Genomic DNA, 13,308 nt, shown 5'->3' with positions numbered 1-13,308 from the left:
TTTAAACACTCAATCTTCAAAGCATATTTGTACTTAGGCCTGTCAAAAAATGGCATAAGCAAAACCTTTTTCTGAATGCAGCCACCTAGGAGAAGTAGCATCAGTAACAAGTTTAGCAATTTGATTCGGAGAATTAAAATAACTGTACTGGTACCTTCACTGCAAGATGAAAGTCCTCAGAAAAGGCAGCTTCAAAAATGACTGGAAGAAATTAGCTTCCAACCCCAACTGAAACAGGTGAAGCTGTATCTGCTTCAAATAAAAATGGTTTTTTAACCACTTCAAATAAAAAGTAAATGCTTCCCAACCCTCATTAGCACCACCATGTAGTTTGTAATTCAACATGATGCTAGTAAGAAACCATGCAGGCTCTTCCCATCTCCTCTCCCTCCTCTCCAGTTTGTTTACCACATCCATTTTGTCATTAAAAGGAAAAACTGTATCTGAAACCACCGCAATCAATACTTGTTTGCCTTTGAGCAGAGAAGAGGGGAGAAGTGCTAACGTGGACTCTGTGTACTTTGCATACTGCCGTATTAGGTACAGAAATGCAACCTGGCCCAAAGAAAGAGAAGCACTGCTAAGAGTAACTAGGTTGGTCTAATCATTTAAGTTCACCTCACAGGAATAGCTGTTAACATCTCACCACAATACCACACTGTGAACCTGGGTATAACCGGAATTAAGAAAAGAGTCAAGCTGGTTTTGTGTAGTTGATTTTATTATTACATACTAATAATACATATCAACACAGCTGATACCAGAGTAAACCCTTATGAGACAGGTAAGTGGCATAATGTAAATTATGGAACAGAATATCAGTGTAAAGTGTGGAGCAGCACAGCATCTGATTAAAAAAAAATAAATCAATGCAGTGAAAACTCATGGTATTAGACTTCACTAAAAAAAAATCATCTTAGGAGAGGCCTAAAGTTCACAAACTTCCCAAAACACAGGAAAAGTCATGTGCATCCCCACAGTGAATCCACCAGGACTTAATTCCAAGAAGACTTTTTGCAAATTCAGTGTTTATATCTTCTACATATTTCATATTCTTCTTTACTGTAAGAGAGCACAGCAAGCTCATCTATTCTACACACATACCATTTCACTCTTTTGGGGCAAATTACAATCACAATTTCCTCTAGCTTTAAACAGCTATTTCAACCAATATATATACATATATGTGTAAACAAAATGCCTAAGGGCTTAAAGCAATTTCATAGAAGTATCCCAATTCAGCTATTTGTGCTCTTTACTTCAAAATCCAAAGTGCCAAATACAAGCAGCAGAAGTTTCCACTATTGCAGTCTAAAATAAAATAATGATCCCATTTACTTGTGAGAATTTATAGAAATAATTTAAAGCCACAATTCCAATTAATTCAAAAGGGCTGAGAACAGGAATAATACATTTACAGTAACTGCACAGTTTGCATGGCCAGAAGAAGTCTGAAAACTGATTTTTAAACTGTTATTAACAGGTAAGGGAATGTACCATGGTGACAATCTAATATATAACTCAAAACCAGACAACTACTGCACTGATCCAAGTTTGTTAATGCATAATCATATTTGAAAATATACAAAATCTGAAGTTATTACATGAAATTAAAACCTGGTTTTAAAAAGTGCACAGTAAAAACTGAAGGTAATTACTATATAAATTATCCACAGAGTGTGTGTTTCCTGGTTTAGAGCCAACATGAAGTTCTGTTTTATCTGTTATAAGTTCTAAATATTTTAAAGCCATTTACAGAACCAAATCAGATTTTACTAGACCCAATACCACCCTCTGCTTCCTGGAACAAACAGGAATTGGACAATGAACATTCACTATCTGCCTCCTGTGCAGCAGCAGCTTCTGTAGACCATTGATTAGCTGTAAGCTATCGATTTTTGTTCTTTTTAGAATTGCCCTGCAACAAGAACAACATAAAATATAATTCAGATAAGAAAATCTAGACAGATCATAAAACCTGACATCTGATAATTTATGCCTACATCAAAGAAGTACAGCCAAACTGAAAATAAACAGTCCATAGGCTTTTAATAATGGAAGACTGTAACTGCTTGCTCTACAAATCCTTCTATCTTTACAGGCATAACAGAGGAAAGTAACAGATATTTTAAATAAGCACAAACAGTACCTTACTTCAATTAAAATCTGTGGAAAAGAGACATTTGAGTTATGTCCCAAGACACTCCATTGCATTAACACTATTGATATTGTAAGGGTAGTGAAGGCAAGTCAAATCATAATTCACCCTTTAGTGATATTGCAAATATAAGCCTTACAGGGTAATTGTGTCAAATTAAAATCAATCCCCAATTCTATCATTTTGTTCCAGAACAAATTTAATTTTTATTTGGTTTATACAGAATATTCTTAGTTTAGAAAATAATTTGTTCTACAGCTAACCAATTCACATTTGACTTGCACAACTCCACGAAATAAGTGTGTAGCTTAAAATAAACTTTTGTGCAATAGATACTTCCTGGCAATTCTGTCTTCCTATTTCCTTAAGGTAACATTTGTTTCTAATCTATCCAATCACTCTCTCCAAGTGATAATGGCTTAAACTGCATCATTTTGATTTCCACCAAATCATCTTCTACATATGGTAAGATCTGAAAATCTGTGTCTGCTGTTGTGAGACTTTGATCTACCTCCTTACAGAGGACCAGTTCAAGTCTTAACAGTATGACAAGTGAAAAATTCCAGAAAACATTTTATGGAAACATGCAGTGCTATGGTCAGTGTGCAGCCAAGAGCTTCCCTCTCAAAACACAAGAGCTTATACACCAAAATGTAATTTTAAAGATTACAACGCCAAGTCAAAACACTCAGCCATCTGAAGAAAAACAGTTCTACATGTGGGGGAAAGAGTTTACTCTAAACAGTAAAAATCACCATCATGGGACCTTTAATCAAAACACGGATTTTTTTTTTTTTTTTTAATCCTTCAGTGAAATCTGCTTCCATGCATTCCACAATTAAGGAGAATAATGTGAGTTTTTTAGTTTCACAGCCAGATGAATGAAGGGTAGAAGCCTTGACAACATCTGTTCCTCCCTAGAACCATCAGAATAAGATATACCATGGTGTAATCACTGATTGCTTGAAACAGCAGACTTCTGTATTTTTCATCATTAACATTAATGTTTGATGTTGAGGATATACTCTGTTGCAGAAACAGTTTGAGATAACAGATCGATTTAACTTTAAGCACGTTTTTAAACACTCAATCTTCAAGGCATATTTTTACTTAGGCCTGTCAAAAATGGCACAAGCCCAAACTTATTTCTGATAAATGGGTAGACTCCTTGCTTGGAAGAAAATTTAAGTGTGCATTTTAAGTTCACAGAAGAATGTAAGTGGCAACTCTTTCATTCCTACAGGAGACACATATGTGCTAGAATCTAGAACAGGAAAAAGAATAGCTGCCAAGAACTGAGTATGCTACAACCAAGAAAGGAGTGCAGAAAGAATACTCCTACCAGTAAGTTAATCATAAACAACTGGTATCACTACCTGGATTTGCAAATAGTTTTATTTTCACCACATATAAGCAAAAAAAAGGTGCTGATCTTCCATCAGAGGGTACACTTTGAAATCCTACTTCGAAGCAGTGACAAAGTGTTTGTTCTTTCCCACACATGTGCTTTGCAAGAATTTTTTCTTCACTGAAACATGCAGGACCAAGTTTGGAGGTTTCTTCCAACTGGCCAAGAATAAGAACCTGTGAATTGGTTTGTTAAAGGGTAGCATAGCAGAAATGCCAAATGCAATCCACAAGACCTCCAAGCTGCAGCCAGTGCCTAATGTCAACACCTGGCAACTTACCTTACTAGTCATTTTTAATGTATCAATTTCCTCCCTTTGTTTAGTTAAGGTTTCGTTCATACTGCAGAGATGGTCACTCATCATACTTAACTGATCCTCGTAACTTCTTTTTGTTGTCATCAATTCATCCTAAGGGGGAAAAAAAAAAACCACACAGAAGCCTATGTATATCAGTGACAACTGGCAAAGCAGCCAACTTCTATCTCCACTTAGTAAGCTACACTTTTGATGCTGAATGTGTGCAATTAAGTTAAACCACTGAAAAAAAAAACTTTATGAAAGAAAGTCAGTAGCTATTTTTATTTTACATGAAGTCTCATGCATGGTCTGTTCCCCTTGTTTTTGCTCTGTTTCCTTTATAATTTTTCCCCCACTTTTTATGACTTAGATAAAAGACTAACAGCTTAAGTCTTCCAGCCAAGAAACAAGTCAAGTTTATAGGTTTAGATCATGGCCTGTACATGAACATACATGGCATAAAAAGCTGAAGGAATCAGCAATCCACATTCAGTTGCAGAGCTACGATCTCTCTGGGACTCGAGAGACATGGTGGGATAGTATGCATGACTAGAATGCAGCAATGAAGGGATACAGACACTTCAGGAAGGACAGGATAGAAGGGGAGAAATCATGCTTTATGTGAAGGAGTGGTTTGGTTTGAAGACTATTAAGATCTCATAGGCAGGGATCAGAGGAGAAGAACAAGGGCGATAGGGCAGGCATCCATTACAAGCAGATAAAAAAATCTCTCAGCCCCAGATCCTGATCCTCATGAGGATTTTTAACTACTCTGACATCTCCTGGAAGGGCAACAAGGTGGAACACAAGCGATTCAGGAGTTGAGTGTGGTAAAGAACTTCTTGATACCAGTGATCAATAGGCCTAAGAGATGCTCTCTGCTGGACCTGTTACTCACAAATGAGGAAAAGCTGGTCAGGGATCTGAAAGGCTGCAGCAACCCATGAGTTAGTGGAATCTACAACCCTGAGGGAAGCAAGCAAGATGAATAGAAGAATTACAGCAACCCTAGATTTAATAAGAGTAGATTTTGGCTTTTTCAAGGTCTGCCTGGCAAGATACCAGATAGAACTGCCCTGGAAGTTAAAGGGGCCCAGGAAAGCTGACTGATCAAAGGACAGAGCAAAAGAACAGTCCAATGCTTAGGAAGCAGAGCAACTGTGGCAGGCAGCCAGCATAGCTATACAGGAAACTCCCGATTCAACAGCATGATCTGAACTCTCCCTGCTCTGACCAAAGGAGGGGACCAGATTACCTTCAGAGGACCCTTCCAAACTAAATAATGCTATGATTTAGTATTATGCAGACTACTAAACATACAAATGGTGCACCTGCTATCTTTTCTCAGGAAGCTTAACATGTAATTGGAGATGAGCATCTCATGCTGAGCTGGGTGTTGATTGTGGAATTTGTTAAAGGGACAAATCAAAAGAGCATTTCGTGTTTACAAACAATTCCTTTACGTGAATATCTTTATATTCACTGCCTGTATGGAGCATTCTAAGTACTAGCCATCTCAGACAGGCGAGCAACAGAGGTATGAACTAAATGTAAAGAAAACATGAAGGCATTCATGAACTAAATATTTATATGTACTCTGTTTTACTATTGGCTCCTTTCTCAGCTGTGTGGAAGGGAAGGACAAAGGGACAGAACATTCACAAGACATCTAGGGGAACAGTTATCTATTGTTAACAACGGCTTCTTACAGATTACACCAAAGTTATTTTTGCTTAATATTAAGCTATCCATCTCAAAAAAAACACCCTGGCATTTCCAAAACTTTCAGTCCCATGTGCTACAAAGGATTAAGACTTTGGTGTATCATCTGAAATCAGTCACACAATCACACTTTTTGATATTAAAATGACACATTTTGATAAAAAGCCTTGATATCAAATGTGCTAAAAGACAGGCTTGGCTACTATACCCTTTCCCTTACAAGCATGTTCCACTTCATCTTTATACCCGGGATTTGAAGTGTATTATTTAAGTCTCTTCTCTATATACAATTAGAGTTTTTAACCTCACGTAATCTAGGACCTAGTAAAGGCATCACCATGCTCGATGGTTGTAATTTTTCTCCTCCAACCTCCTCCTCCTTACACATGATTACAAAATGCATCTATTATATACTTGCCTGTAATCTACTGATGTTTTGACTAGCTAGTTTCAACTCTTCTGTGAGCGATTCCTTGGACTTCTCTGCTAAAGACAGTCTTTTGGCAAGTGCTCGACACTGTCAATCAGAAGAGGATAGGGAGGGTAGAAGGGAGAAAAGTTAGCTCCAGAGTATTGTCTTGTGCCATCTTTAACTGATCACTTTGGACATTTCCATCTTTCTGTAATCACCAGATTTCAAGAAACTTAGTTAGAGCTTGTGCATGTTTTTAAATGCAAAGGTAATATAATATTTAATATTAAATTTAAATTTCATTTTACAGAATTACTATACTGCCAATCCTCTAAATAGCTTATTTTCACATAATTACTAGGAAATATTTCATAAGTAAAAAAGCAATACAAGCGACTCACTCCATACATTGTTCAAATATCAGGGAAAGATAGTTCTTCCATACTATGTCATCTACCATTAAAAAAAAATTATTTAAGAGGATTTGCTCTGTCAACCTGGAGCTCTGGCATATTCCACATCAGTTAACTACACAAATCGAAATGGACACTACTTTCAAAAAAAATTACCTCATGAGATGAAAACAGGAAACCATAGATACAAGGAATTATTTTGTTAATTCTTGAAGTAGAACTTATGCCTAAGAACCAAACTTCTCAGAGGAGAGCTGTTTTCATCACTTCATGAATACACTCAAATATTTTTGAATGACATCAGCATCACTTTAAGATTAAGTCAGAACTAGCATGGTAACTAAAGCCACCTGCTTCAGCTTATATGAACAAACCTAGACATGACACACATTATACTTAAAACACCCAAGACAAGGCTAGCAAAGGATTTATTAAAAAGAAGTCTTTCTACAGTATCCCTTTTCATGCATACTAGACCACAGCCAAAAAACATATTCCAGGAACAGATTTTTATGAAACATTATGTTCCATTTTTTTAAACTCACTGTTACAACAGTTGCCTGTGGAAAGTTCAAAAAGGAATTTACAGTTGTCATTTATAGACACTGCCCGATTGCTCACCTCAGCATGAAAGTGCACTGATTTGCTGTCAGCAAGCTGTAGATGAGATGTAAGTTCTGCTATCCTTGCCATATAGTGGTTTTTTATCAGGTCTTCACGAGACTCAACGTCTGGAGTCTGGTAAAGCAAAAATCCAAGTAGACAGATATTTATGTTTAGCAGACTGAATACTTGCATCACAGCATCATCCTCTAAACTGACTTTTCTTCTGTCCTTAGGCCTGGCTGCTCTACTCAAGAGCATTAGATTCCCCAAACACAACAGACAAATTACAGCAGGTGACTCTACAATTTGTCACTCTTATGGTGACTCTTAATGTGAGGTTTCCTTAAAGGACAAAGAACTAACTGCAGATGTAAGAAGTTAGCTTGTTTTAAACATATCAAGTCTCCGATGAAGATGAAAGTCCACTGCAGAAGTGAACTGCTTTCATCTACGTAAAAACTTACTGGCTTTTCCCAACAAGAAAGAATTCCTTCATATAACTAAATTTGAGAAGCTCACAACAGTCAGAACTATTTCTGAAGTTGCATGTTCCAGAAGTTTCTTTGGAGATCTGAACTTTAAAAAACACCCAAAACAAAACAACCCACAACTCACCAATTTACTGTAAGTTATAGAGTAACCCACTAGAGGCAGCTTTCACATGATTTGTCATTACCTTCAAATTCAGCACTATGCAGTAGCTTTTAAGAACTTACTATCTGGCCCTGACCCCCTTTTTAACCATACCTTCATGAGAAAATACACATCAGTTCCCTGCAGTATCAGTAAAGGGAAAGCACTGAATATTACTCTGCTAAGTTCCTGCTGGGGCAAGTGTTACTCTACAGCAGTGTCAAATAAAGAGTTAACATTTCGTCCCACAGCTGGTTTGAAGTTTCTTTCAGTGTGACCTCTGGTTTGAGATAGCCTGTACTTCAGTGTTAAACACCAGGCACTACAGTGAGCCACTTTTTTTGCAGCTTGAGCCCTTCCTCAAGAACTGAGGCTCGGAATGCAGTTAGGGTCACTGAAATACAAACAGACCAACACTTTCCTCAAATTACAGAGAGCAGACCTGGACCACAGCTCATACTGCTCCGAACTGCTTACATAAACAAAAGATAGCAGTTCACTAAACAGAAGAAGAAAATTAAGAAAAACACAGATTTCATAAACTTGAACACAGGATATACAGACTACACGGGTAACTCATGACATTATACAATACTATTCTTGGTAATTAGACTTCTGGAGTAAGTTTAACGAATTAGAATTGAAGTATTTACCAGATGTACTTTGATAATGCTTAAAACAGATTACCTTTTCATTATCGGTAGTTATAGTCAACATTCCAATCTGGAACAAGAAAGAAAATACACTTAAGTGAGAACTGCAAAAATAGATACCATAGCTGCAAGTCATTTCAGCTTCAGTCATAGAAGGATTTTAAACAAAAAAAAAAATCTTGCAAAAGTTAAAACTAAAACCAAATTTAAGTACTTTCACCTATAACATAAACAAGGGTAATAATACACATGAATGCCTTGAACAGAATTAAAGCTGACACCAACTCTCCAAATATATCCTTTGCCTTATGATGTACACAGGGGAAAAAGCAATAAAAGCAAAAAGACACAGCTAGCTTGTACGATTATGCAACTGCTCAATTACATGAAACTATTTCCGAGGTACATTAGTACATTGAAACATTACTTTTTATATTTAAGAGCAAGGAAAGCCAACTTGGATTTCCTGAGTACCTTCCGAATTCCTTTCTTTCCACTTTCTAGTAAACTACAATGACAGTTCAGTGTGAAGCACTGACAGAACTCTAGCAGAGGGGTGTATGACAATAACTAGTTTAATGGAAAAATATCTTCATAGAGCATCAGAGGGTTTTTCTCTGATCTCAACAGGACTAGAGATTTAGGTTTATGGGAAATATTTATACAAGATGTTGACCTGTGAGTTACATTAAGCATTGTCGCTAGAAAAAGCCATTCTCCTCAAACTCCCAGTGGATCAAATACAGGATAAAAACCTGAAGATGCCATTTTACTTCAAAACTGAGGATTTCAAAACAATCCATTGGTCATTTTTATGCTGGAGCAGGAAAGAGGAGAAAAAAAAATTTGTTGAGTGCTGAGCTGAGTAGATTATTTCTTACAGATTACATCCCCATTAATACCACTTCAGAAGTGGCAATTCAGAGGAAAGGCAAACCCCTTTTAAAGACTCATAATAAACAGGAAAAAGCCATTTACCAACACACAAGAGCAAGGACAGAACATATGCCATATCCAAAAGCAATTGCTGAACTCAAGCTGTATGTACTTATGAAGGTTACGTAAAAATTAGTGCTCCAGAGAACACTGAAAGCTTGAAGAGCTTCTTCAAGTTAAAATTAAGCTATAGTAAACTGACCTGTAATCAGTCTCAGAACCCATTTAAAAATACTAATTACCTACTTCCATTTGCTTTACCATACCTAAAGATGAAAGAGTACTGGGAACTCTGAGCTCACCCGAGATATGCGCTACTTGCAATGCTTCCTAACTACACTGTCAGAAAAAAAAACAGAAAACACACATGCTAGAAGTTATTTCCCCCTCAGTCATACAAGTACAGAACTATAAAAATATCTCCATGATAGTAGAGACAGTGAACAGAGTCTCAAAATCCAGGAAGTTCCAAACTCTGCAGAAAGTATTAGCAAGCCGCTTTGCAAAATACAAGGAACTCAAGCATGAATGCATTTCAACACAGTCAAAAAGCTTTCATTATTAGTGTTCCACTGATCAAATAGTACTACTGCTAAAGAGAATGAATTTTTCCTCTATTGAAGGAAAAAGGTCACTTACCAGACTAGTACTCTTAATAGGTTCCCTCAGACTCTTTTCTGTGGTTTCCTTCTTTTGTTCAGCTACATTTGGCAAAACAGAACGCTCTTGTATAGCTTCAGTTAAATGTCCACTAAGAGAGTTCTTCAGTTTTTGGTTTTCTTTCTCTAGCTTTATTTTAGCTAGCTGGGCCTCCAACATCCAGTGTTCTTTTTCTTGTTCAAGTTTTGCAATTTTCTCCAAACTCTGCTGGACCTTTAGGAGGGAAAGTTTACAGTCCAGGTTATTGAACACAAAGGGGAAAAGCAGCCACACAGAAAATGTTTGAAGACAGTATTATGTTAGACCATTACATAACCAAGGTAATGAATAATGCAGCAGGTAAACAACTACCAATTCGAGCTGTATGCTTAACTGTGGTCATGTATCAAAAATGACTGTGTTATTTAATTAGTCTAAAACATGCACCACAAAGGTACAGCTCATAGAAGCAACAACATATTAGGTGAAAAAAAAAAAAACTGAAAGATGTGTGCTTGGCACTAGCACTGTCTTGTTCTATGCTAGAAAGACAAACAATTCTCTCCCCTCTCAGCTGCCCCACCTCACAGAGACAGAAGAACTCACTTGTCCTGATAAGAAATCAGCTATGGAACAGCACACATCATATCACTCCACTCATTTCTGTTGAAATTCATCTCATACCTAGTAATACACTTTGAGTATTGGCCACAACAAGAAAACCCCAAACAAATCAAAACAATCCGTAAAAGTTTGATGATGGTGACTCAAGCAGTCAGAGCATTCAAGCTAATAAAGAATTTTTAGTATTAATCAGTTAGACACATTATATGAGATACCATTTTAGATACCAATTTAACCTTCCTCTGTCTCAGCCTCCAGAAAAAAATATACGCACACTGCAAGAATGATAAACTATCATCAATGAATAGATGCTTACTGAAAAAATCATTGTTCTTAACCAGTGTTAATGAATCCTGCATAGTTCAAAAAAAGCACTCAAAACAGTACTTTAGAACTTAATACTTCAGTATGCCTTATTCTTGTCTTCATTTTGCATTTATTTGAATTAAAGATTGCCTGACTTCTTATATTCAGAAATCAAGACATCAATGGCATAATTCTTTCTTTTATAACTACACATACGTTCTGCACATACAGAAGTAGTCTTGGATTAACTAGCTTGACAATGATAAGTTTTACTTTCAAAACTCTACAAGACATCTAGTCTAATTTTAAGCTTCAGTATATGCATAAATATGTACAAACAACCACATTCAAATATATGGAGACTATTTGATACTACTTTACCTTTATAAAATACACTAACATATATGTTAGTAAAATTTATAACAGAATACCTGTTGTGCAAGACCTTCTCTACTTTCTGTGGAACTCAGAAGAACTCTGCGATTGGCTAAAGCCTCTTCATAAGGCACTGAATCTGCACAAGGCTGCACAAGGATAAAAGAAACCTCAAAACATGTTTCACAGTAGATCAAAATATGTACTCTACATTTATTTTCTTAATGCCATCCTTACTTTAATAAAAGCAAGAAAAACATCTTCCAAATGTTTACCAGCCAGTAGAAAAAATGTTTAGAGCTCATAAAAAACAGCAGCACTCCAAAATGGACACCTGATTAAAAAGCGCTCAGAAAAATCTAAGGTGTTAATTAATGATCAAATGCATCTTAAAGTCCATTTTAAAGACATTACAGTAAAGTGACTAATAACAACTGTTAAGCACACCATCACTAATTTGTTAATTTCAGCGAAGACAACAGGGAGATCTGGCAGTGTTCAACCCTTTGGTTCAGTACATTTTCTCCACAATACCTTTTCCAGCTCCTATTTTTGTTGTTGTTCCTCTCCACTGTCTTCTACTGAATGCAAGTATAAGAATATGATCATTCACTCCATATTGTGGGAATATGGGAGGAAAATTAAATGAGCAGCTACCCTCTTCTCCTTGGAGTCTTGGCACAGAAATCATTAGTGGAAATGGGTAACAGTAGAATTGGCACATGCCCTCAGTTGTGAGGGCAACTATGCTCTCTAAATTTTTCAGCAGCATTATTGCTCTAAGGGTTCCATTTCCTCAGCCAAAGACTCTCATTCAGAGATTTTCATCCATTCCAAATACTGAAATCCTTAGTTGGTATTCTCTTTGGCATAACCAGCTATCAACAGAACTGTGCTTTCTCTGTGCAAGTACATTATCTGAACAAACCTTCTTCAAAGACTTCATGTAAGCAACTGCCTTTTTCTTGTACTGCAGCATACACTCAGCTGAAAGAGGGCTGATGAACTCTGTTCCTCCTTTAGGGCCATAGCTCAATGAAGTAGTGAAGTGATCCAAGTTGTTGCTAAAGAATGAGGCAATCTAGACACATCAAGAAAAGTCACTTTTCGAATTATGTTGACCAGAAAGATTCACCCAGAGCAATTCCTCTTTTAAGAGAAAGACAAGTATTTAGTGAAACTGGACTTCACAACAGGAATTTCAAACAAGCTCTTCCACATAACTAAGACCACAACACAAAGCATTCTCTTCACAGTATCTACTTTTATCACCCAGTTTTTTAAATTGGAGCCTGAAAATATCTTGGAACAAACCTGATACTACAGATTATTAATAATCAGAGGCACACATAGATTTTTCAAATTAATCAACACAGATTTTTGTTGGGTTGTTGGGGTTTTATTTAAAAAAAAAAAACACCTGCACAAGTTTGGGCATTACACTGAAACAAAGATATCCATTACCTTGCCCACTCCATTTGTTAAAGCCACAACAGAAGATAAAATACAGTCATTTGTAGTTATGAGTTTCTGTGTGGCAGTTGGAACATCTTGTTCTAAAGTAGCTTTCTGACTGTAGTGCTTGGAAATATCTAGAAAAAGAAAAAACACATTTATGTTAAATTATGATTTTTGTCTATTTCAGCAACCATTTTCAAATCCAGCTTATTATCTCAGGCTTTGAATGCTTCTCCCCTCTAAGTTGTGTAAAAGTTTAGTCCAGACACTCTTAGTTCTTCAGTATACTGCCCTAGACAACTGTTTGTGATCATAAGGAATAGACATTATGCTTGTTACACCAGGCACAATAAAGGCGTATATTTAAGTACTCTGTATCCCAAAAATCATAGCTATGTAGGGGATCCAAGCTCACACTAAACTAGCACTTCCAGTTCCATAAATTTTCGTCAGAACACTTAAAAGGAGAATTTTTAGTCATGTTCAATATCTGAGTGTTAAGAATATATGACTTAAGGGAAGAGTATTTGAATTCTGTCAGAGCAAATCTAAAAGGCTACCAGAAGTTTAGAATGCTACTTCCTACATTCTAAAATTCTTTCAGGCAAATCTAACAGAACAGTCTTCAGAGAGGGAAAAAACCAAAACAACAAAAACTTTCAAAGAG

General features: G+C 36.5%; 1 protein-coding gene across 3 annotated transcripts in view; it reads right to left on the bottom strand.

The window, feature by feature from the left end:
- Positions 1-706: 706 nt before the first annotated feature.
- Positions 707-13,308, bottom strand: part of PPP1R21 (protein phosphatase 1 regulatory subunit 21) — a 32,422-nt gene continuing 19,820 nt past the window's right edge. The window contains exons 14-22 of one of the 3 annotated variants that reach the window (XM_074897392.1): positions 12,648-12,775; positions 12,112-12,264; positions 11,240-11,332; positions 9,879-10,112; positions 8,338-8,373; positions 7,033-7,149; positions 6,005-6,103; positions 3,847-3,975; positions 707-1,918 (exon numbers count right to left, since the gene is read on the bottom strand). In XM_074897392.1, the coding sequence (XP_074753493.1) occupies positions 1,889-1,918; positions 3,847-3,975; positions 6,005-6,103; positions 7,033-7,149; positions 8,338-8,373; positions 9,879-10,112; positions 11,240-11,332; positions 12,112-12,264; positions 12,648-12,775 (1,019 nt within the window). In that variant the 3' untranslated portion in view covers positions 707-1,888. The remainder of the gene's footprint in view (positions 1,919-3,846; positions 3,976-6,004; positions 6,104-7,032; positions 7,150-8,337; positions 8,374-9,878; positions 10,113-11,239; positions 11,333-12,111; positions 12,265-12,647; positions 12,776-13,308) is intronic. The other 2 variants (XM_074897394.1, XM_074897395.1) reach the window with 2 other exon arrangements.

Source organism: Athene noctua, chromosome 1 (assembly GCF_965140245.1).
Source record: "Athene noctua chromosome 1, bAthNoc1.hap1.1, whole genome shotgun sequence".
In the NCBI taxonomy this organism is placed as follows: Eukaryota; Metazoa; Chordata; class Aves; order Strigiformes; family Strigidae; genus Athene; species Athene noctua.
This window is presented reverse-complemented; position numbering and strand designations above follow the sequence as displayed.